General features: G+C 38.4%; 1 protein-coding gene across 4 annotated transcripts in view; it reads right to left on the bottom strand.

The window, feature by feature from the left end:
- The window catches only part of fy (fuzzy planar cell polarity protein-like protein), a 196,502-nt gene extending 175,523 nt beyond the window's left edge, over positions 1 to 20,979 (bottom strand). The window contains exons 1-2 of one of the 4 annotated variants that reach the window (XM_067153250.2): positions 20,675 to 20,979; positions 5,318 to 5,439 (exon numbers count right to left, since the gene is read on the bottom strand). In XM_067153250.2, coding sequence (XP_067009351.2) covers positions 5,318 to 5,439; positions 20,675 to 20,752 — 200 coding nt within the window. In that variant the 5' untranslated portion in view covers positions 20,753 to 20,979. Of the gene's footprint in view, positions 1 to 5,317; positions 5,440 to 15,259; positions 15,775 to 20,674 lie in introns of those variants that run through there. The other 3 variants (XM_067153251.2, XM_067153249.2, XM_068229108.1) reach the window with 3 other exon arrangements.
- Between the last annotated feature and the right edge of the window lie 3,428 nt (positions 20,980 to 24,407).

The following is a 24,407-nucleotide window of genomic DNA, read 5'->3' as shown; positions in this document are numbered from 1 at the left end:
TTGACAAAATTATCTACCAACAGAATGGACTGGCGATGGGATCACCTTCTTCAGGAATTTTGGCTAATATCTATTTAGATAACTTAGAACACACAAAAATCAACAATAACAACTTTCCAAATATTTTCATATGGGCTAGATATGTATACGATGAACGCGGACTCCACTCTTCAAGACTTGAATAGTACTGACCCATGCATTAAATTCACACTAGAGTCAGAAATCAATAAAACAATCAATTTTCTAGATATAACCATTATCAGAAATATCTCTGGTCTATCTTACAAAATCTACAGGAAACATACACAAACTGCTAACATAATGCACAAAGATACCATACATCCCCTGATGCACAAATGTGCAGCATATAATAGCATGGTACATTGAGCTTTTGCCATTCCCATGATAAAGAAAGGTCTTAATAATGAACTTAACACCATAAGGGCAATTGCCAAGTTCAATGGTACAACCGGCCGTTTATAGAACAAATAATGAAAAATATAGGTACTGGCCTAAAACCAAACTCATAAAAGAAAAAGCAAAAGCTCCTATTTCAACCACTTTCACTTAAAATAACGACGTCCACAAAATCACCAACCTTTTTCGGAAACACGATGTAAGAATTTTATTCAAAACTAACAATAGAACAATAGAACACAACTCTGCATCAATCAATACCCCCAATATTTACTCCAAATCTGGAATATACAGACTAAAATGTAATGAATGCAGCAGCTCTTACGTGGGTCAAACAGGATGTAACTTCATGATTAGATATTCAGAACATGTCAAACGCAATGAGGCACAATAAGTTTTCCCCCATGGGTCAACATATGCATGACACTAATCACAAATTTACCGACATCGAACAAGATATGAAGGTTTAATATTTTTGGCCCATTGTATACTCATTTTGTTCATGTCGGAGCCTTTTTGTTAATTTCTATTTCCTTTCCTTTTTACAGACATTTTAACTTTATTTCTACCTGGCTGCATAATACATCCATTAACCGAAGATAACGGCAGGACTTCTAGTTTTAATGCAACTTCATCTATTCTTATACAAATCCAATTGAACTTCGCAAGATAGTATTACAACTCCAAGGACACTGTAAACTCACATCAATGTACGACGCTGTTTTCAATATTTTAATTCACATAGACATTATTTTAAACACCTATTAACGGCGGATATTGGCAAGACTTCAAGTTTTAATGCAATTTCATTTATCCTTAACTCAACTTTATTTGAACTTCGCAAGATAGCATCGCAAGATCAAGGATACTGTAAAGCCATATCACTATAAGACGCTGTACTCAATATTTAATCAGACATTACTATATTATGTTTTTATTTGTACATGACAAGATGGGATTTTAATTCCATGTTTTTTACCATCCAAATTTTTTAAATGTTACATTGTAATGATCATAGTTTTTAATTTTTAATGGGGGGCCCCCTTATTTTATCAGGTCTTATTGTATACTGAATTTTAATCCACTAGCTGAGGAAGAAAATGCATAAATATTCTCGAAACATGTACTAGATGTTAAGGTGAAAGGTAAATAATAAATAGTATTGACTAGGCGGACCATCTTCCAACATATTTGCCAAGATATGGAAGTTCTTCAAACAGCAAATAAGGGACACATCATGAATATTATACAAAGCTGTTACATAAACCGTGATCAGTACTTCAACCCCAATTATAATTTAAATGAAATTTACGAGAAACCTAATATCCTTTTCGATCTTTTAATCAGATGGCTTAAAAATACCAAACTATCGAAACGCAGTTAGATTTTCCAAGTAATCCGCAATACACACTCCTATCAATTACCCCCACTACCCCATCCTTCGGCTCCGCCTTAGTTCCATTCCCCTGCAGGTGCCCCGCCTCCTTCCTTCCCCTCGCCTCCTTTACCGCTGCCTGTCTTAGCTATCACACACACACGTCGTCCAGCTCCCTCTATGTAACAAACATGTTCTACATGCTGTTCGAGGTGAGTCAATCATCATTTAAAGATTCTAATGATTTTAGTAACTTCCATACATTGCTTCCAATGTCTAACTTGGCTAATTTCTTCATCAAGTTTAAATTGAAGTGGGAATTCATCTCTATTTACATCACGATCTTACATGATCAAATTAAACTTCCGTGGAACCATCTAGTATCAAGTGAATAAGTGTCACCCATACAGACAGCATAAAACAGCACAAATTCACTTATCCCAGATGTACACAGCGTGGACTATATAACGAATTGACGGAATTTTTAGAATTTTATATTACAGCAATCACTTGTAACATAATTTTAGCTTATCTCATGTAACATCACAGAAATGTATTTTAGAATGTGTTAAAATGTGTTTTAGATGTTTTAGGCATATGTATATAATTGTTTAATTTGTACTTAAGGCTGATGATGGCACATAGATGCCGAAACTAGTACCATTTGACAAGTGATTCAATCACAATAAAATGTCATTGTATTGAATAGGTGGACCTTGAAAGAATTTTAATTTACTGTACCTAGACTAGCAATAAAAATCCAAATAAGTATTGGAAGGGTGGATTCTCCATTCAACCTAACCTTAGTTGAATTGATGCAAATACAGGACAAAAATGAGATTTATAAGTTGGAAGTGGTAAGTGTTGATTATTTTTTTCTTTGCGTTTAGGCCACCTGTAGACCACGGTGCTTGTGTTCTAGCTGTGTTTTTGTCGTCGTGTGCCCCTTTTAGCGTACTGGATTGTGTTCTTAGTGGCCTCTTGAGCTTTCCTGTTGGCCCAGTATTCCTTCATTTTATCGTTGAATTCTTTCCTGCGCTCCTCTGACCGATTCCCGGTTCCTTTGTGGCTAGCTGAAGTAAGGGATGTTAGGAAAGGTTTAGTGTTGATTATTATTATTATTATTATTATTATTATTATTATTATTATCAGGGTTAGGATTTTTAGGTGCACACCTTTTTTGTTAGGGTAAATTCAAGCTGTTTGGAAAGATATCACAGTGTGAATTTTTTTTTTTTCTGGTTGCAAAAAGAAGCATTTTTCACCCACCTTTTTCCCTTATTTGGGACCTTTATCCCTTTTTCCCCCCAACCATGCCCACAATCTTCTTTTTCCCTCTTTTTTATTTTACTTTTAATTCCAATTTATTCTATAAGATTTCTAATCAATATAAAATATTTAACTTTCAATTAACACCTCCTCACCTTGCTGTGTTCGTCACGAATAGTAAGCCTACCTCTTTCAGTAAATACCGTGCGGGAGTTGAAAGCACACCTGCAACAATGGAAAATAACTGTGTGTGTTCGACAAAACCTCTTTCTTTACATAAAATCAGTTTCATGGTCCGTATCACACTTCAATAGATTCACAATTAAGTATTGCAATCATTGTATCGACTAGGTGGAAAATAAATAAATACTTAATTGTGAAAACCTCTTTCTCTCGCTTTACCGCTATAATGTAGCCTGTAATAATGCAACTGACAATGAGTGATTCTATCCCACCAGAATCAGTAGCCTGCTACTCGTGAATGTGAGTTTGTTTCTGTGAGAGACTTCAGCAATCGCACCCGCGTAGTCCTGAGAATTGAGACTGGGTTCTACTCAAAGCTACTAGAAATCGCTGAGACTGCAGTTCCGGCATGAATGAGAACATTCTGGTAACTGCTGCGGTGTTATAAGGGAGTGTGGACAGAAAATGAGCGAGTGAGCGCAAGGGTGAGTTGTGTGATAGTCGCATTGAGTTACCAAGTGTTAGCACTTTGTTACATCACTAAACGAGTGTACTACTAAATTTTGCCATGCCAAAGGTGTCCAGTGCCTGATTTATTGCTCTGGCTCAGGAATTCAAACAAGATTTCATAGACACTGATGGAACTGTTATACAATGTACCATTTGTTATTCAAGAATTTTATTAGATGAAAAACACCAGCGAGATTGCATCAAACAACACATTTCCAGCTCTAAGCATCAAATGAATAAGACTCTTCAAGCTAACAAATTCGGCAACCTCTATTACGAAATGTGTTTCAACAGAGTTCTTCAAAAAGCCAAAATTTGAAGGAATTAAACATTGATTTGTGTGCAGCTATTACACAAGCAGGAATTCTACTCAATAAGTTGAACCTCCAACCTTCAAGGGAATTCTTGAAAAATACACAAAGATATCAATGCCCGATGAGAGTACTTTAAGAAAAAACTACATAGAGCTTGTTTACCAAGAAACCATACAAAGAATCAAGGAGAAAGTGTCTGATTGAGATGTGGGAATCATTGTGGATGAAACCATAGACTCAATGGAACAATATGTTTTGAACATTTTAGTTTTTCCCTTAGCTGGGGAGAACGTTAAGCCCATCTTGTTAAAAATGTATGAGCTGCAGAAAGCCAATGCCAGTACAATTCTACTTAATGTCTTGATGTACAACAGCTTCATGTTTTTTCCATCTTTTGATGAGTGATAATTTGATGTACTTGTTTGTAATTCAATAAACTAGAATAGAGGAAAGAGAATTCATTGAATTAGTTGAATAAACTAGCACCTTTTTGTCTGTTTTTTTTTTTACCTCATTTGAGCACCTTTTCCCTTCCTTTTTCATCTGAAATTTGCATCTAAAAATCCTAACCCTGATTATTATTATTATTATTATTATTATTATTATTATTATTATTATTATTATTATTATTATTATTATTATTGCAACTATAAAAGCGGAAAAAAAAGGAGGTCCAATACGTGGGGAAATATGGTAAAAATGTAAAGTACGATTTGATGAATCTGTTGATGTTTTTTTTTTTTTTCCAAGAATGAAATATATAAGCTTGTTTTTAATTAAATGTTAACTTTTAAGGTATGTTCTGGTAACAAATGTTTTCTTTTTCAGGTATTTTCTAATTTTATTAATTCTGCAATACTTTTGGCAGAGTAAAAAACTTCATGGCTATAGATTTAGAGCTCAATCACTGAACTGAATGATACTGTAAAAAATGATCAAGTTTACTGCAACCAAAGATAGCTGTTCATCTTCAGCTTTTCATTTTATAATTTCCAATGTGTTGCAACAGGATCATAAAACGAAGTATGGCTCATAAGTTAAAAGCAATTACCATTTTTAAAAACATAAAAATTATCAGTGGCCTTAATAACAGAAAAGCATGGATAATCTCACTTGATGTAATACAGAAAAATAAGACAATCTTAAAGTTGACCAGAAAATATATAAATATGCAACATGCAAAAGTCTTTCCATTACATTGTACTCTCGCCTTGAGATTTTCTTCTTATTAAAATAATTTCTTACTAACCTATCTTCCATCTCTTTCCATACGAATGTTGTTTCCTGGGTGGACGTATTCTGAAGGACAACATCTTGAGACTTCCCGAACATGTGAACACCATTTAGAGATGCAACGACAGAAAATGGTAGCTGTAAAATATGTTCAATGCTGTTATTAATATATCATCTAAGTATTTTAAGAGAGACTGGAAATATAAACAGGTGTCACAGATTAGAAAAAAGGAATTCTTACGACCATTTTTTTAAATAGAGACAATAGCAATAATAATAATAATAATAATAATAATAATAATTAGAGGAATCATAATTAGAGACAATGTGGAAATGCAAGGATTTATAGATTCAGAAAAAAATTACAATAGTGTCAGCATATCTGCTTTTCTAGCCAGAGATCCTAAGTTCAATTCTCCACACATCCAGAAACTTCAATAATGAATCAAGGCTGAAACAGTGTTCACTCAGCCTTATGAGATCAAATGATGAGTTCTCTGATATGACAGGCACTGAACCTAGTCAAGAAAGGCAATAAATTTGGCTGAGGATGTTGTCAAGCTGTCTACGTGGTGCTGAAATAGAAATAGACTATCTGATGGGGATGAGTCTATCTTGGAAGACCAAAGCTCTTAAATGAGCTTTATGTGCCACAGTTCCTAGAACAAACATTTGGGAAAATTTGGTAGTCATCTTCTTCTTACCCAGCACTCTTTCCACACCCCGCTGGGGTTGTCTGTGCAAACTGTGTTGCACTTGTGGATTTGACCCTGTTTTACAGCCGGACGCCCTTCCAGACGCCAATCTTATAAGGACAGATGTATTTACCCTTGTGTGTTTTTGTGGTGGTTGGTAGTGAGGTTTTTTGCAAGTGTATGAAGAGAAATCTATAAATTTGACTACGTTAATGGTCTATATTGGACCGTATTGACTACTTACAGTGATAAACTTACTGTACTGAATAAAGAGGAGATATAGACTCTGCTTTGTCAATACTAATCAAAAAACTATTTAATATACAGGGTGTTTGAAAAAGAACTCCCTAGTTTTAATGTGTCCTAGAATCTGTACAAAGTGACATATGCTATTCTATTTTGCGGTGTGTGATTCACCAACTCTCCAAGAAAACAAACAGCACTGGCGCCGTCTCAAGGTCAAGCAAACCTGTACATTGCAGGGGAAGACAAACTTGGAGAGTTGGTGGATCACACACCATAAACTAGAATAGTATGTCACTTTGTACAGATTCTAGGACACATTAAAACTAGGGAGCCCTTTTTCAAACACCCCATATTGTACCAGGAAATTATTTGATAATAAGACACGGCTAGATATTTTGGAGAGCACACTGGGTGTAGACAGACCTGGATTTGGATACAGAGAGAAGTCCTAACTGCAATGAGTTCCAAATTATTTAAACTGAATTTATTCAAGTAAGGTCCACCTTTTTTTTTTGCTAGTTGTTTTACGTCGCACCGACACAAATAGGTCTTATGGCGACGATGGGACAGGAAAGGGCTAAGAGTGGGAAGGAAGCGGCCGTGGCCTTAATTAAGGTACAGCCCCAGCATTTGCCTGCTGTGAAAATGGGAAACCACGGAAAACCATTTTCAGGGCTGCCGACAATGGGGTTCGAACCTACTATCTCCCAAATACAGGATACTGGCCGCACTTAAGCGACTGCAGCTATCGAGCTCGGTAAGGTCCACCTTACAATTGTGCTGGTTACAGTGAAGTTGTTTCCATAGATCGTCTTTGATTGACAGCGACCCAACCATGGAAACACGATCCCTCATGGGCAGCAACCAAACCTGGAACCACAATCCCTTGTAGGCAGAAATGATGGAACAACGATTCGTTGTAGGCAGCAATGGGTCGTCGTCGATTGTTAAAGTTCTTGGTGCGGGGTAACCACTCATTGATTATGTTACGCAAGTGTCCACATTAAAATGTCCCCTGAGTATTGGAATAATTGGAATAAACCACAGCACTTAGTGAATTTTAATCGTTGACTCGGTTCCGACTTAGAACCCAAAACGTAAAATTTGAAATATAAGTTGTACTTGTAAAAGTTGTAGTGGCTTTCTAAAGAGAAAAAAAAAAAAAAAAAAAAATTTAAATTCTATCACTTGTGTAGAGTCATTCTGTTGCAAGCTGTCCACTTCATGGCCGTATCGATGAGTTTAATCAACAAATTAATCTAAAACACCACCTAATCGATACTTTATTTCCTTTGCCTTTGGCAAACTTAAAAATACATTAACAAACACAGTACATGTTTCGACCACTTAGTGGTCATCTTCAGCTGTATATAAAAAATCTTAGATGATAACATTTAAAAGCAAGCACATTGGATCTTAAAACTATATCCCATGGGAATCCAAAAACTATTGTTCTAGATGCTTTAAATGAATTGGAAGATGGGGGGGGGGTTAGGGGTAAGGAGATTTATGTGAATGATACTTAAATTACAGTATCGTTTACAATTGTGTTTAAAAAAATTAAATGATGAAAAACATATTTAAAATATTTAAAAGCGTCTATGGTAATTTGTTGATAGAGTCATTCTACCAAATTAAAATTTGCACTGTTCATTGGAACTCACCACAACACAGTTTATTCCTATTCGTGTTGAGAAACAGAACGTCTTATGGAATAACAGCATTCTTAGAATTATTGAATGTTCATAGCAACCTACTAAAAGCACAGTTCATTTGGAAAGTTCACTTGCATTTTACACGAATGTCTATGAGTGCACTTGTGTCTATTTATGAAGTGTAAATCGCTTGGAAAAAATCACTAAAATTCATAAATATTATTTATTATTATTATTATTATTATTATTATTATTATTATTATTATTATTATTATTGGTTCATGGTGTGGGTTACTGCAGTCACATTCTACAGTAGTTCGTGAACCATGGGCAACGGCTGAGTGGCCTAGTAAGTGGTCCTGAGAGTTGGGATACCAGTTGCTATGGAATGGGAGTGGGCATCTCGGACATATTCTGAGTCATGGCCCTCCTTGTGCTCAGGCGGCTAGGACTATACAATCCACCGGTGGTCCATAACCCGTTAGAGGAGAGATCCTCACTTGGACTATGTGTAAGTACGGTAGAATCCTGCTTCATGAATTTACCGAGCTGAGAACATTTTAAGCAAGCTCGGACCTATGGGAGGAACGGAGTCCCACTCTCATTTGACAGGCGAGGGACTCCTTGGAAACAACTTGGCGAGCGAAATGAAATTCAATGGGGAGCTATCAATATTAATTGGGCTTATGAAAGAAAGTAGAACTGGCTGAGTCAGCAAAGAGGATGCATCTGGATGTACTAGGAGTAAGTGATATTCTGGTAAGGCGAGATAACGAGGAAGAGAGAGGAGATTATAAAGTGTACTTGACGGGTGTTAGAAAGGGAAGGGCAGAGTCTGGGGTAGGGCTGTTTATCAGGAATACCATTGCACGGAACATAGTTTCTGTTAGGCACGAAAATGAGCGAATTATGTGGTTAGATTCAGCAGTTGGAGGAATTAGGACGAGAAATGTCTCAGTGTATTCACCATGTGAGGGTGCAGATGACGACGAAGTTGACAAGTTTTATGAAGCATTGAGTGACATCGTGGTTAGGGTCAACAGCAAGGATAAAATAGTGCTAATGGGCGATTTCAATGCGAGAGTTGGAAACAAAACTGAAGGATACAAAAGGGTAATTGGTAAATGCGGGGAAGATATGGAAGCTAATGCGAATGGGAAGTGTTTGCTGGACTTCTGTGCTAGTATGTGTTTAGCAGTTACAAATATATTCTTCAAGCATAAGGCTATTCACCGCTACACATGGGAGGCTAGGAGTACCAGATCCATAATAGACTATATCTTAACCGACTTCGAATTCAGGAAATCTGTTAGGAATGTACGAGTTTTCCGGGGATTTTTTGATGATACAGACCATTATCTGATCTGTAGTGAACTAAGTATCTCTAGGCCAAGGGTAGAGAAAGTGAAATCTGTCTGCAAACGAATAAGGGTAGAAAAACTCCAGGACAAGGAAATTAGACACAAGTACATGGATATGATTAGTGAGAAGTTTTGAACAGTGGACAGTAAGCAGGTTCAGGATATAGAAAGAGAATGGGTGGTATACAGGGATGCTGTAGTAGAAACAGCAAGGGAATGCCTAGGAACAACTGTGTGTAAAGATGGGAAAAGGCGAACGATCTTGGTGGAATGATGAAGTGAGAGCAGCTTCTAAACGTAAAAAGAAGGCTAATCAGAAAAGGCTCAAACAAGGGCCGAGGCAGACAAGGATTTGTACGTAGATGAACGAAACAGAGCAAAAAAAAAAGCTGTTGAATCCAAAAAGAAGTATTGGGAAGATTTTGGTAATAACCTGGAAATGCTAGGTCAAGCAGCAGGGAAACCTTTCTAGACAATAATAAAGAATCTTAGGAAGGGAGGGAAAAAGGAAATGAACAGTGTTTTGAGTAATTCAGGTGAACTCATAATAGATCCCAAGGAATCTCTGGAGAGGTGGAGGGAATATTTTGAACGTCTTCTCAACATAAAAGGTGATCTTCCTGGTGGCGTTGCGAACAGCCAAGCTCATGGGGAGGAGGGAAATTATGATGGTGAAATTATGCTTGAGGAAGTGGAAAGGATGGTAAATAAACTCCATTGTCATAAATCAGCAGTAGATGAAATTAGACCTGAAATGGTGAAGTATAGTGGGAAGGCAGGGATGAAATGGCTTCACAGAGTAGTAAGATTAGCATGGAGTGTTGGTAAGGTACCTTCAGATTGGATAAAAGCAGTAATTGTACCTATCTATAAGCAAGGGAACAGGAAGGATTGCAACAACTATCGAGGTATCTCGTTGATTAGTATACCAGGCAAAGTATTCACTGGCATCTTGGAACGGAGGGTGCGATCAGTCGCTGAGAGGAAGTTGGATGAAAACCAGTGTGGTTTCAGACCACAGAGGGGCTGTCACGATCAGATTTTTGGTATGCGCCAGGTAACTGAAAAATGCTACAAGAGGAATAGGCAGTTGTGTTTATGTTTCGTAGATCTAGAGAAAGCAGATGACAGGGTACCGAGGGAAAAGACGTTCGCCATACTGGGGGACTGCGGAATTAAAGGTAGATTATTAAAATCAATCAAAGGCATTTGTGTTGACAATTGGGCTTCAGTGAGAATTGATGGTAGAATGAGTTCTTGGTTCAGGGTACTTACAGGAGTTAGACAAGGCTGTAATCTTTCACCTTTGCTGTTCGTAGTTTACATGGATCATCTGCTGAAAGGTATAAAATGGCAGGAAAGGATTCAGTTAGGTGGAAATGTAGTAAGCAGTTTAGCCTATGGTGATGACTGGGTCTTAATGGCAGATTGTGCTTAAAGCCTGCAGTCTAATATATTGCAACTTGAAAATAGGTGTAATGAGTATGGTATGAAAATTAGCCTTTCGAAGACTAAACTGATGTCAGTAGGTAAGAAATTCAACAGAATGGAATGTCAGATTTGTGATACAAAGCTAGAACAGGTCGATAATTTCAAGTATTTAGGTTGTGTGTTCTCCCAGGATGATAATATAGTAAGTGAGATTGAATCAAGGTGCCTACGCTACTCTTTCAATGCAAGGAATTTCAGTTAATTTCATTTTTCAGAATGAGCCTTCCTAAAAGTCTGGTGTGGGGATTATTCGCTTAAATACGGTAATTAAACACTTGTAGTACAAAAAGGAAAGTATCTGAATATCTGAGTATTCTGTTATTCATATCGTAATGTTAAAGTTTAAGACGAGATCACTTGGAAACTATTCTGACTTCTAGCACAGATGTAAATATCAGTTATACAAGTCTTAGAATCACGCTCTTCAATATTTGTAAGTTCCTCAACGAGGTTCTACTTACTGAAAGTTTATAAGTACTGTCATGCTGGAATTATACAATGTTCCACAACTCACACATCACTCAGATATAATCTCGCCCTGCAGGTTGACTCCGTACCATAAGGCAAACCAACACTGTCATGTTGCCGGTGTGAACTGAAGTAACAGGCTCTGGACCTATGATCTTTTTTTTCAAATCTAGCTCTGATGTAATGTTTTATATAATCTTGGATATCTCCATAATTCCTGGATTGATTTTGGAGAAATTAACAAGAGGAGACATTCAAAATGTGTTCTATAAGATGCCATTGTTTCTGAATTGATATCTCAATTGGTTTAGAAGATAGCAAATTTCTTGCATGGAAGAGCATTTGATGCAACCTGTCCTTGACCCTGTGCTGGCTGTGCGATGAACAAGGTAGTGATGCGGCGGGTTGACTACTTGCTCCTGCGAGAGTTTGTCATCCTTAGTGCTGAAAATACACTTGCTAATACTTTATAAATTATTTATGATGTATTTTATTTAAGAAATACTCGATGTACGATAATTCCCGGTACAATATGTTAATTACTCGTATATGTTTCAAGAACATATTATTCTCTTCTTCAGTGGAAGTATTTCACAATTACAATTACTTTATTAAAATAAATATATGTTCAATCATTCATAACATTACTTAAAACAAGTGAAATATATCTAAAACATAATGTCTACTTTTTCATTTTCAGAGATCTCAAACTAATAAAATGGTCCACTCGGACATCAAAGAACACTTGTTTTTTCTGAGACTTGATCAAATGAAAAACCACACTCTTTCTCACTTTTAACTAACAGTACTACACTGCCAATCTAACAGTCCAAAGTACCAGAGCTGGAATGAGCAGGCCGCAGTCTGCCGTGAACACTCCTGTGCCATTATCCCATTAAGAGTGCACACTGCTCATTCCAATCAGCACCTCAGAGGAGGTATCGAATAGCTGGAATACTATGATGAACCAGTGTGTTAAGTACCAATAGTATCAGAAAATTTATGAACCAGAGGAATGGGTTGCTAAAGGAGAAAGTTGTCTAATTCCCCAGCTACTTCCCGCCGATGTTCAGGCAGGCTGTTTTACTAGGAATGCAACAGTAATCCCATCTATCGAAGATGAGTGGCAGCAGAAGAGAGAAAGAACATCACAACAAACAATGGTCAATGTTATGTTATTGTTGATCAATTTTATGAGCTTTCGATATTGTAGGCTTTCACACTTAGTTTTCTTCCAACTCTGTGATATTAGGGCATCTAATGTAAGGGAGCCATCCTTTCTTTCATATCTCCTTCTTGTCTTATTCTTCAAAAGACTGTTCCTTTATGTTTTTTCTCATTTTTAGAACCATCTCCACAATTTTCCTTGACAATATGGACCGATGACCATGCACTTTTACAGGTTCAAATAATCATGACAGAAACCATCGCCAGTTAACACGACTGAACAATATTTCCATGTCGGCGTTTGATAACAACTACGCAAAAAAAGTCTAAATCCATGAATTCCCTTATCATAGTCATCCTCCTGTGGGTGGGGGCAGTAGAATAACAGCCACAGTAGGCCCTGCTTGTCATAAGAGGCGATTAAAATGGGCTCCAGGGGGTCTCAGAACTTAGGAGCATGGGTTGGCAACCACCGGGCCCTTAGCTGAATCCTGGCATTGCTTCCATTAACTTGTGCCAGGTTCCTCACATTCATCTATCCTATCCTACCTCCCTTGATCAACTCTTGTTCTTTCGTTTTCGCACACTTTGTGGCCCTTCTCTTTCTAAGGCCAATACCTTCATTTTTCAAAGTGTCAGACTCCTTCCATTTTTTCTCTCTGATTAGTGTTATATAGAAGATGGTTGGTTGCCTAATTGACGTATGGCCTGGAAGCAGCAACACTTACTGGACCAACAAAGAGTCGTCTTCAGGCAACAGAAATGAAGTTCCTCCGTTCTTGTCTACAAAAAACAAAAATGGATAAAATAAGGAACGTGGATATCCGACAACAGCTTGGATTGGAAAGAAGCTTGCTGGAGAATCTAGAAGGAAGAGATTGCAATGGTATGGTTATATGAAAAGAATGAACCCTCACAGGACTCATCGAACATACTTTGACCACAATGTTCCTGGGAAGAGACCAAGAGGAAGACCTCGTGAAGTTTGGGGAAAACAGATAATGAAGGACCTTGAAATTGGAGATGTGAAATGGTGTCGCATATATGAGCAGCATCTGTGGATGGGTAGAACGAACTGGAGGAGGCTCGTACACAACCGCACCCAGCTTGCTGGAGCGAAGGAATGATGATGATGACGATTATTATTATTATTATTATTATTATTATTATTATTATTATTATTATTATTATTAATATTATTATTATTATTATTACAGGGTAAACAGATGTTGAGAAATGAGGAAATAATCGGTGGGCCTGTGGGTGGGTTAAATGTGTTAACTCCACATATACTATTTGTGTAAGAAATTAAATTAGATTTTCTTCTGAAGATGCAGAGCAAAGTTCTCTGTGAAACGTAAAGAATTTCACCTTATTTTCTTGACACGGCATAAGCCCAAAAGCCTATATCATGTCTATAATTAATTTTGAAGTTTGAGGATTTCCTAAAATCACCAATATATATAAATACTTCCTTTTTGGTGGTTTAGTGGTGCTTGTTGTACCACTATTATGCATATATTAAAATATTTAGACACCAGTCTTTGGTTAAAATCTAAAAATATGTTTACCGTTATAAGCATTATTATTATTATTATTATTATTATTATTATTATTATTATTATTATTATCATCATTATTACAAATGTTTATTTTTGTGTGTGTTCTTTCTTGGACACATTGCAAACCAATAAATATACAATAGTAATAGGATTATATGTATAGAAATAAACATTTTAAACTTGTTTGATGATCGTAAAATAAAACAATAACAAACTCTTATGTACTTTAAATTAGACCTGTAACTTAAAAAAGAGGCAAATTACTGTACACTTGTGTCAGTGTAATATATCTTGGTTCTATTATAAAAATTACACATTGTTCCTTTCTTTTCACAATTTCTTTTACGTCGCACTGACACAGATAGGTCTTATGGCGACGATGGGATAGGAAAGGGCTAGGAGTGGGAAGGAATGGGCTGTGGCCTTCATTAAGGGACAGCATTTGCCTCATCTGAAAATGGGAAACCACGGGAAACCATCTTTCAGGGCTGCCGACAGTGGGGCTCAAACCCACTATCTCCCAGATGGAAGCTCACAGCTGCACGACCCTAACCGCAAGGCCAACTCGCCTGGTGACACATCTTTACTCTTTTAATTTTAGAAGAAATAGGAAACACTTCAAGTTCTTGGAAAGAAACTGGACTCAGATTGAATGGAATTGATAATATCTGTAACTTAGGAGACAGATGTGTTTTAGCAATGGTATACACTTAGTTCAGTTTAAGTGTTTGTTGCTGTGACTTTTTTTAACAGAGCTCTCTTATTTTACAGCAGTGTATGATTATTTGAGGTAAACACGTAGTCTGCACCCATAGCTAAAGCTGTGATTCACTTATCTTCTTTTACATCTAAAACTGTGTCTGGATACACTTCTTGGACAGTTGCACTTGTAGTGAATACCTAATAGAAGGGATGAAAAACATTAAGACACAAACTTCAGTAAATAAAGCAAGTCCTTATTCTTTGACAAAGAGATTGGTAAAACTGCACTATATGTTTTCAGTCGTGTAAGTTTACTGGTTCTTCTCCTCCTACCGAGCTCGATAGCTGCAGTCGCTTAAGTGCAGCCAGTATCCAGTAATTGGGAGATAGTGGGTTCGAGTCCCACTGTCGGCAGCCTTAAAGATGGTTTTCCGTGGTTTCCCATTTCCACACCAGGCAATTGCCGGGGCTGTACCATAATTAAGGCCACGGCCGCTTCCTTCCAACTCCTAGGCCTTTCCTATCCCATCGTCGCCATAAGACCTATCTGTGTCAGTGCGACGTAAAGCAAATAGCAAAATAAGAAATCTTCTCCTCCTTAAAAATCTTACTTCTTGAAATACCCCATCATCAAGGATAGTCTTGTAGAAAAGAATGCCCAATTTATCCTTCTTGTAATATATTCCCGGAAACGAGTAATGGCTGAGGATGATAAATGTAGCCACTTGACCTCCCTCCAGTTCAGCTGGTCACCATAGTTATTAACCCGTCAATATTGCAGAGGGGCTTCCAATAGTGAGGCGAAGTCAAGGAAGTAATTTCCCTGCATTTCTTTGACAATGAATGACTTCTTCTTTGCATCCTGCCCCATCATCTGAGCCCAATCATACGTGTGTGCAATATTACCTTCAAACTTTCTCTTACATTTTTCTCTAATACTATGATCCATATCACTTTCCATATGTGTATAACTGGGCACTAGGAATTTGTGGTTAACAATCTCAAGGGTAGCTGAATCCTGTATAACAGCCACACAGTGGCTGCGACATGACTGTTTTTATTTTGTCAACACATGTATCAGAAAACACTGTTACATACTTGACTTCTGCCTTGACATGAATCATTAAGAAATCATACAGACAGGAACTCCTATAGAGAGGAGAGGGAGATAACACTCTATAAGCACCCATAAAATACCCTTTAGTGCATTTTAATCACAACCTACTGGACATAAGCTCTTTACACACCCACAACCATAATTTCAGAGAATCAACACAGAAAACATGTCATATCTTTGATTATATTTGAGATTGGAGTTAGCGTGGACTCTCATTCCTCCACAAGGCATATTGAAGAACTCCATTTTAGCCATATGTGGAGTTAACGCAACCTGCCAATTATTTTGGTTACACTAAGAATAAAACGCATTGGAAAAAAATGTCTTCTAAAGTCTGCCCAAAGGCATTAAATAGGTAATTATACTCCAAACAGGCATGAACCCCTTAAATAGGCATTTATAGACACACCAAAACCAATGGATTATTGCCAAAAGGAGCCTAAAACCGAGTAATGATGTTTTGAAAATGAAAAATACATTTTGCTAACTTAAATTGAGATTTTAAATATCAAGTTTTACACATTTTTTGGACGGCAGTGTATATAACATGTAAAGTTCAGATGCCAATATTTATACTTGCCCGCCCTGATATATTGATCTCTCATGTTGATCTGCATGTGAGATGCGAGTGCAGTGGTTGCGGAGGGTGGATGTTCTCTCCTCCAGTTGGTGGTTATCCGTGACTGGGGGGGGGGGGGGTACTGCTCACAGTTTTTGTTCGCTCATATGTGGAAGGAACATGTTGGTATGTTAAAAAAATAACAATACTGTTGCATGCGAGTGCAGTGATTGCAATGGACGGATGTTCCCCCAACTCCTGCCCCAAGGTAGTGGACATCCGTAACTGGGGACGGGGGGATTTCTGTTGCCTTTGTCCATTCATATGTAGTATACATAAGGTTGTATAATATGTTATTGGGTATGCAACATCTATTTCTAATATTATATTGGATTTTTGTAGTACGTTCAAAACTAACTCCATGTAATCATTTAGATTACAATAAACGAATATGCTTTCCACATATGGTGGTTATCCGTGACTGGGAGAGAAGTGTATTTTCATTCATTCATGTACACCATCCATTTACCCTAAGGACAGTAAAAACTGGAAGTGCAAGTAAAGAGTCATACAGCACCACATTACTCAGTGGTAGAGTAATTCGATTATTTCCCACTAGGTCAGATCATACCTTCTTTTTTGTTGTTGTTGTTGAAGGCAAGTACATGAGAGTCCCGGGGCGAAAACTATGCTCCTTTACTCATCTGTTTCAGAGAACGCTGATGAGTCGGAAAAGTCTCTGGTTTTACAATGGCGAGGGTAAAACGATCTGGCTGAGAGGCGTTTTTTCCTCTTATCAGAGATGAAACCCCCTCTTCACTTGTGAAATAATTCAAATTTTGAGTCAGAGAGCTATTTTCAGGGTAGGGGGATGAACCTTCCTTCATAACAAACGGGCCCTTTCAGGGGTTTAATTTGGAAGTTATTTAGTGAGAGATGTGTTTAATAATTTGGAAAAGGCTGAAACAGATTCCTATTTCAAGTTAAAACAGGTCATAAGTAAGCCAAGGAACGCGATGTATCAGACATGTCTGCGGTTTCTTGTTTCTTACGACCTGTTTTAGGTGCAGGATGCCAGCGTCGGTTGAATGGCTCAGGAGGATTCCAGCTTTGATCATCTTTACTATATTGTCTATCTGAGATCTATACCCCAAATAACGAAAGTTGAAGTCTGACATTTCTTAGAGGGAGGTCTGCTTACTGCCTGCCGTGGCGGGATAAAGGGAGTGGGGGTATGGTTGCCATGGAAACGAGGGTGGGGCGACTGTGGCTGTCATGGAGATAAATCTTCTGGCCAGCTTGTCTTGCTTAGCATTGTCAAACCTCTCACTTCTCAGTTAGATCTTGCAATCAGAGGCCAGCGCTCTACTGTCTGATCTTATCAGGCCGGTCCCCGTTAAAAATATCGGAACATGAGACCAAGTCAGTCACAGTCTGGCCGGTTGTGTCCCATTTGCGATCACTCCCATTACAGTGGAAAACAAAAATGTGAAGGAAGACCAGTTCATGTCCCATTTGCAATCACTGTAAAATTATCAACAGCTTGTAAAGGTATTCCAATGTCAACGCAGCAAGGGGACTGCTAATTAGGGCGTACTCCAAACAACTGTGTGATAAAGATTCTCCCAACCCGTCCCTGCTCGCTTGAACGTTTTTGAGGTAATATTAGTCTATACTTTTTAACACACTGTAATTATTCCAGCTGTAGACATCCATCGTTGACGTAGCTTTTGTTGTTATGCTATTTGCGTGCTTACTTACGACTTGCAGGTCAATGAGACGAAGAAAGGCAAGCCTTATGCTTTATATAATGGATACTCTTATAGAAATTTACAGAAAAGTCAGGAATGTTTGGTGACATAGGTTTGTTTTACCGCTGGATTTACGTAGCAATGACACAGATAGGTCTTATGGCGACAATGGGATAGGAAAGGGCTTGGAGTGGGAAGGAAACGGCCGTGGCCTTAATTAAGGTACAGCCCCAGCATTTGCTTGTTGTGAAAATAAGAAACCACGAAAAACCATCTTCAGGGCTACCGACAATGGGATTTGAGCTCACTATTTTCCGAATGCAATGTAATCTTTTCACGCTATCATTATAGAATTATCATTTTTTCAACTTATTTTAATATAAACATTTTCTTAACATTAAGTTCTGGAATCTTGTAGGCCTACATCTAATCCGAGCATACAGACAAAAATTATAATTTTATTTATATAGGTGGAAGTAGGCCGAGTGGCCGCAAGTTTTAACGCGCTACGGCTATGGAGCCAAGCTCTGCATTCGGGAAACGTGTGGGTTCGAATCCCACTGTCGGCTGTTCTCAGAAGATTTCTGTGGTTTAATATTTTCACTTCCAGGCAAATGCCGGTACAGTTCCTATCCATAGGCCAGAGTTGAGTCCTCACACCCCTTACCCAATTTCATTCACCAAAATAGATTTCATCTTTATCAGCTCCTCAACTGAGGTTGGTGCCAGGAAGGGCATCCGGCCGTAGAAACATGGTGTATAAATTAATCTCATCTCATCCCGACCCAGTATCAAGAAACGAGACTGAGGGGTAGACATACATACAGACAGAGCAAAGTAGGCTAATTATATTTTGAGCAGCTGCTTACTTAACGTCTCAGTATGAAATTCGAACAGTTTGAGCATTATGTAAGCATTAATTTAATATTAATATTGTCCCCTATTGTATAAGAAAGTATAAGTTAACTCTTAAGTATGAGATGAGCTACAATTGCTTCAAAAAAGGGTAGCACTGTCGAAGAAGTTAAGTGTTACAGCAAAATCCTTTGTTTTGAAATCGGAAAGTGTAAAATTCAACGGTTTTAATACGCTCATCTTTTGTCCTACTTCTTAAAACTCATTAAACGGCCTTTACACCCACAACCATCTGGTAACTCTAAATAAAAGGTTTTTTTTGAGTCCTGTTTATTCTCTGGCAGTCCCAATATTAACGCATCAGTCTCAAACGGTAAATATAAGTAATTTAATGAGTTTTAACATACGATTTGTAAGAATCCCAGTTTCACCAGTTACTTGAGGGATGTCTTCCTGTACCAGTCCTTCAGTAAGGAATTCCGTCACAGCAACCTGACTGACTGTATGTCACTGATAATAGTGATCGCAAATGGGACGGGACCGCCTGGCCAGGTAGTCTATAACAGATCACAGCGGTCAGAATGAACGAGGGAACAAGTGAGCCGGAAGCGAGGGTTAAGAGAAAGAAATGCTGGATTGTGGCAAAATCGTGAAATGGCACGTGCAATGCTCCTCCCTCCAACCCTAGCTGTCAGACTTCAACTTTCGTTTTTAGAGGTATAACAGTCGGAATACGAAGTTCTGTTCGTATCTTCCTGTTAGATCTCAGTATTGGTGCTTTTGTCATCATTCTTACTGTTTTATTTTGAAACACTTGTAATTTAGAAAGCGGAGTTTTAGCAATATAGCGGCAGGCCTCACAGCCATACAGCAGGATGGGCCCGATACACGCCAGGTAAACATTTCTCTAAATACTAGTAAGAGATATATTTACTTCCCAGCAGCTTTCACCCGTGCTGTGGCACACTAGATCATACTCTCTACCAACATCCAATAATGGCATGAAAAGTTTATGCTTCTAGTATGTGTGCTTGACAACAAGTACATCAGATCAGATCAGTCATATCTGGACCTCTTCCGAGTACTTAATAATGTGAGCAATTTTAAGATTGGAAAAATGTACCACCAAATTCCCCTGCTCTACCCTACTGGCCACCCTTCTGTATTTATGATGATGATGATGATGCTTGTTGTTTAAAAGGGCGTAACATCTAAGGTCATCGGCTCCCCTTCAGTATTTATACCAAGCAAAACAAAGATTAAGGGGTTAGACTTAATTTAGGGCTGTAGGCACTATATAAATTTACCACTGTTGAACTTCATTCAGGTGTGTGAGTACATTAATTTCTCACTTAACATTCGACAGAAAAGGAAATATTTCGTTCAGGTGTTAGTATATTAAAATATCCGTCGGTCGAGATTTTCGGAAGTTTAACTCGCGTTCGTTTACGGAGAGAAATGATATTACCTTTCTTGCCACGGAATGTGATTAGTAATCATAACCGAACAGGCTTGAACAGCAAAAGTAGGTGCAAGCGAGTAGAATAAGTGGACTTCAATCCAGGCATTAATTAGCACCTGATAAGAATTATAAGAGTGTGGTAAGTCATACTGAATGTGTACCTTATTTCCCAGCATCTCCATTCAGTTGTACCGGTTGTACACGGTAACAACAGTGATACATTACAAAAATGCACATTGAGTAACATAGTGGAAAGAAGCTTTAAGTAACAGAGATACTCACTGGGTCACCTTCCCCTCTTTTTCTTGTAAATATGGGCAATCCACCACCAGATGTTAAACATACGATATGTGCTGACATGACCAATAATACCAAATACGACTCTCACAAATTTTTTACCATAACCCGAATGTGTTGGTCATCGAGATTCAGCTAACAAGGGCTGTACGCAGGATAAACGATTCTACAATATGTTAAAAATACATTAAAAATATATATAATAGCGAAGCAGACATCCAATCAGTTTCAGTTAGAGTATAACCTCAATGTTGCTATTATTAGTATTATAGTAAAAGTGTACGAAGATCAATCATCAGGAAAGTCGAATGTTCTTCTTCTTATTCTTCGTAGGATTTTCATGGGCGAATGTTTATGGAACTTGATTTTTACTGCGGGAACAACGCTTATTCCCTGTAGTGAACATGAATACGCTTTCTCCTACAAATCCTTTTTTTCTTTCTTGTATTGACTCAGTCGGAGTTTCTTCCTCTCTTCTTAGGAATTTCTTGAGCGCTGCTGCAGTGGCGGTTCGTGCATGAAGGGCTTTTGGGCGGCGCCTTTACTAAAACTCGTAACATAATTTCACTCCGTAGCTCTCCGACTCGTTGGCTGAATGGTCAGCGTACTGGCATTCGGTTCAGAGGGTCCCGGGTTCGATTCCCGGCCGGGGATTTTAACCTTAATTGGTTAATTCCAACGGCACGGGGGCTGGGTGTAAGTGTTGTCTTCATCATCATTTCATCCTCATCACGCGCAGGTCGCCTACGGTGTCAAATAGAAAGACCTACACCTGGCGAGCCGAACCCGTCCTGGGATATCCCGGTACTAAAAATTTCATTTTCATTACTCCGTAGCTGATTATATAAAGAGATGGACGAATGTAGCAAAGTATAACTTAGTGTGTTATTGTTGTTGTTGGAGAGGTTATGGGCTCTGAGTGTGTTATTTAGTTATACAATGTTATCTTTATTGTTTTGTCTGTAAACGTTTCGCTTTTTCTATTTTCAAAGACATGGCAAAGGCTGTCTGAACGTGGCATCCGTTCAGCAAGCACGATGTGTTCTCTTTAGTCATTAGGCGGTCGGGTGCAGGCAGGAGAGTCCTCAGCCGTTGCCTACGAGATATACAAGGCCGGGAAGTGTGCGCTAGTTCTGAGCATAAAAAGCGTCCACAACCAGGTTCGTAGTACCGCCGCCAGATGTCTCGACATCTTGCTATAGTTTTCATGTGCTGTAGTGTATTAACATATGGAGAAAAGTGTTTTTAATACGTTTACTTATAGATTTCACTTACCGTTAGTGTTCAAATGAACTCGAAGTAAATTTCATATACTCTATAAAATATGGTATATCGTACTGTAAGTCCAATTCGTAAAAAAAAAAAAAAAAAAGGAGAATAATTGGAGTTTTTAATCATTTCCAGCCGATCCAGTTTTAAAGGAGAAGTGGATAATTGCTACATCCGGACGGGGGTAAGGGGGGCAAATTAGGTTCGCTTTGGTCGCCTGGGACGTCATCCAGAGTCTGTAATTTACATTTTAAATATTGAGGCTTCAGATTAAGGGTTACAGATTCATTAGATCACTTCACTGCTTCCGACTACCGCATCAAAAGACACAAATTAGGCCTATGTTGGCTTTTCGAATCGAAGAAAACTAGAATAAGACTCCTCATTAAAGATCCCCCTGTGGGTGGGAGCGGTAGAATAACACCCACGCTATCCACAGCCTATCGTAAGATGCGACTAAAAGGGGCCCCAGAGGCTCTGAACTTTAGAGCGTGGGTTAGCGACCACGGGAACCTTAGCTGAATCCTGACATTGCTTCCACTTACTTGTGCTAGGCTCCTCACTTTCATCTATCCTATCCGACTCCTCTTGGTCAACTCTTGTTTTCTTCAACTCCCACGGTATTAGGTTCCCCAGGCCTAGGGATCCTTTCATTTTCACGTGGTCCTTGTCTTCCTTTGGCCGATATCTTCACTTTTTGAAGTGTCGGATCCGTTCATTTTTTCCTTCAGATTAGTGTTATATAGGAAGGTTGCCCAGTTGTACTTCCCCTTAAAACAATAATCACCACCACCACCACCAGCACCATCTCGTTGATGGAAACCTCCATTACGAAGCCATGAGTTTGGCATGCGTGGAGGAAACGTTAGGATCACTTATCATAGATGAAATGGCTATCAAGCCCAGAGTACACTATGATCGTAATCATGATCAGCAACAGTTCTGGAAATAGGCCTACTTGATGAGACTCTCGAAGGTAAGCTAACTAATCAATTCGCGATTATTCTATTTTCTTTCAGATGTACTATTTTTAATAGGCCTAAAATATCTGGAAGTTTTTTTGCTATTGGTTTTACGTCGCACCGACACAGATAAGTCTTATGGCGACGATAGGATAGGAAAGGGCTAGGAGTGTGAAGGAATCGGCCGTGGCCTTAATTAAGGTACAGCCACAGCATTTACCTGGTGTGAAAATGGGAAACCACGGAAAACCATTTTCAGGGCTGCCGACAGTGGGGTTCGAACCTACTATCTCCCGAATACTGGACACTGTCCGGACTTAAGCTACTGCAGCTATCGAGCTCGGTCATTCAATGTTTGTATGTAAGAATGCTATCTGTAATATCGTTCAATAATAAGGGTACCGGTATAAACTGAGGGGCCTAGTTTCTCACGATAATAGTGGCAATTTATAAATTCCTGTGAAAATGCTCGTTCATTTCTCCCTACCAAGTTCACACTACGCGCTTGACATTCAATCGGAGGTTCTGATACATAATTACGTTTGTACGTAAGATTGCTATCTGTAATATCGCCAAATAATTAAGGTATTAACTGAGGGGCCTAGTTTCGCACATTAACAGCGACAAGTTATAAGTTCCTGAGAAAATGCTAGTTCGTTTCTCCCGTACCAAGTTCACACTACGCGCTTGTAATTCAATCGGAGGTTCTGTTACATAATTATTATATTTGTACGTAAGAATGCTATCTGTAATATCGCCAAATAACTAAAGTATTAACGGAGGGGCGTAGTTTCTCACATTAACAGCGACAAGTTATAAATTCCTGTACAAATGCTCGTTCATTTCTCCCGTACCAAATTTAAACTACGCGCTTGTAATTCAATCGGAGGTTCTCCGGAGGCACCGATTGAAAGTGCCCGGAGCCTCCGCTCGGTAAACAACCGCTCCGTTAACAGCGCTAGCAAATACAGTAGAGAAAATACGCGACACTTACGGATTTTGCCTTGCTAAAATGGAAGACAATTCGACGGTGACGGTCCTAGTGACTTGACCTGAAAAATCGCCCTAAATTCAAATATCAATGTAAATGTATATGCGGAAATAGATAAAAAAATTACGTCTAGAAGGAAAGTGTTATTTAGATATTAACTTCGACGGTGCTAAAGCAATTCTGGATAAGTGAATGAAGAATTATTTACAAGGTTATTATTCAAACAAGGTGTGAAATGGACTGCTGTGAAAAGGCTTGATCTTTCATTTATGCATTACTTTTTTAGCTTTAGCATTCTTGCCTTAACTCTTACGGTTAGATTTGTCTTTTTTCTCATTTAAAAACATTGTATCATCACATTAAGACACTTGCCAATAAAAATATCGGCACATTCCTTACACATATTGGGACCTTACCCACCGTCCGCCATAGCGCATGGGACCATGTGAACGGCAAAAAAATGTAACCCTCTCGGGTCATGAATACATGGGACCAT

Source organism: Anabrus simplex, chromosome 1, assembly GCF_040414725.1.
Source record: "Anabrus simplex isolate iqAnaSimp1 chromosome 1, ASM4041472v1, whole genome shotgun sequence".
NCBI lineage: Eukaryota > Metazoa > Arthropoda > Insecta > Orthoptera > Tettigoniidae > Anabrus > Anabrus simplex.
This window is presented reverse-complemented; position numbering and strand designations above follow the sequence as displayed.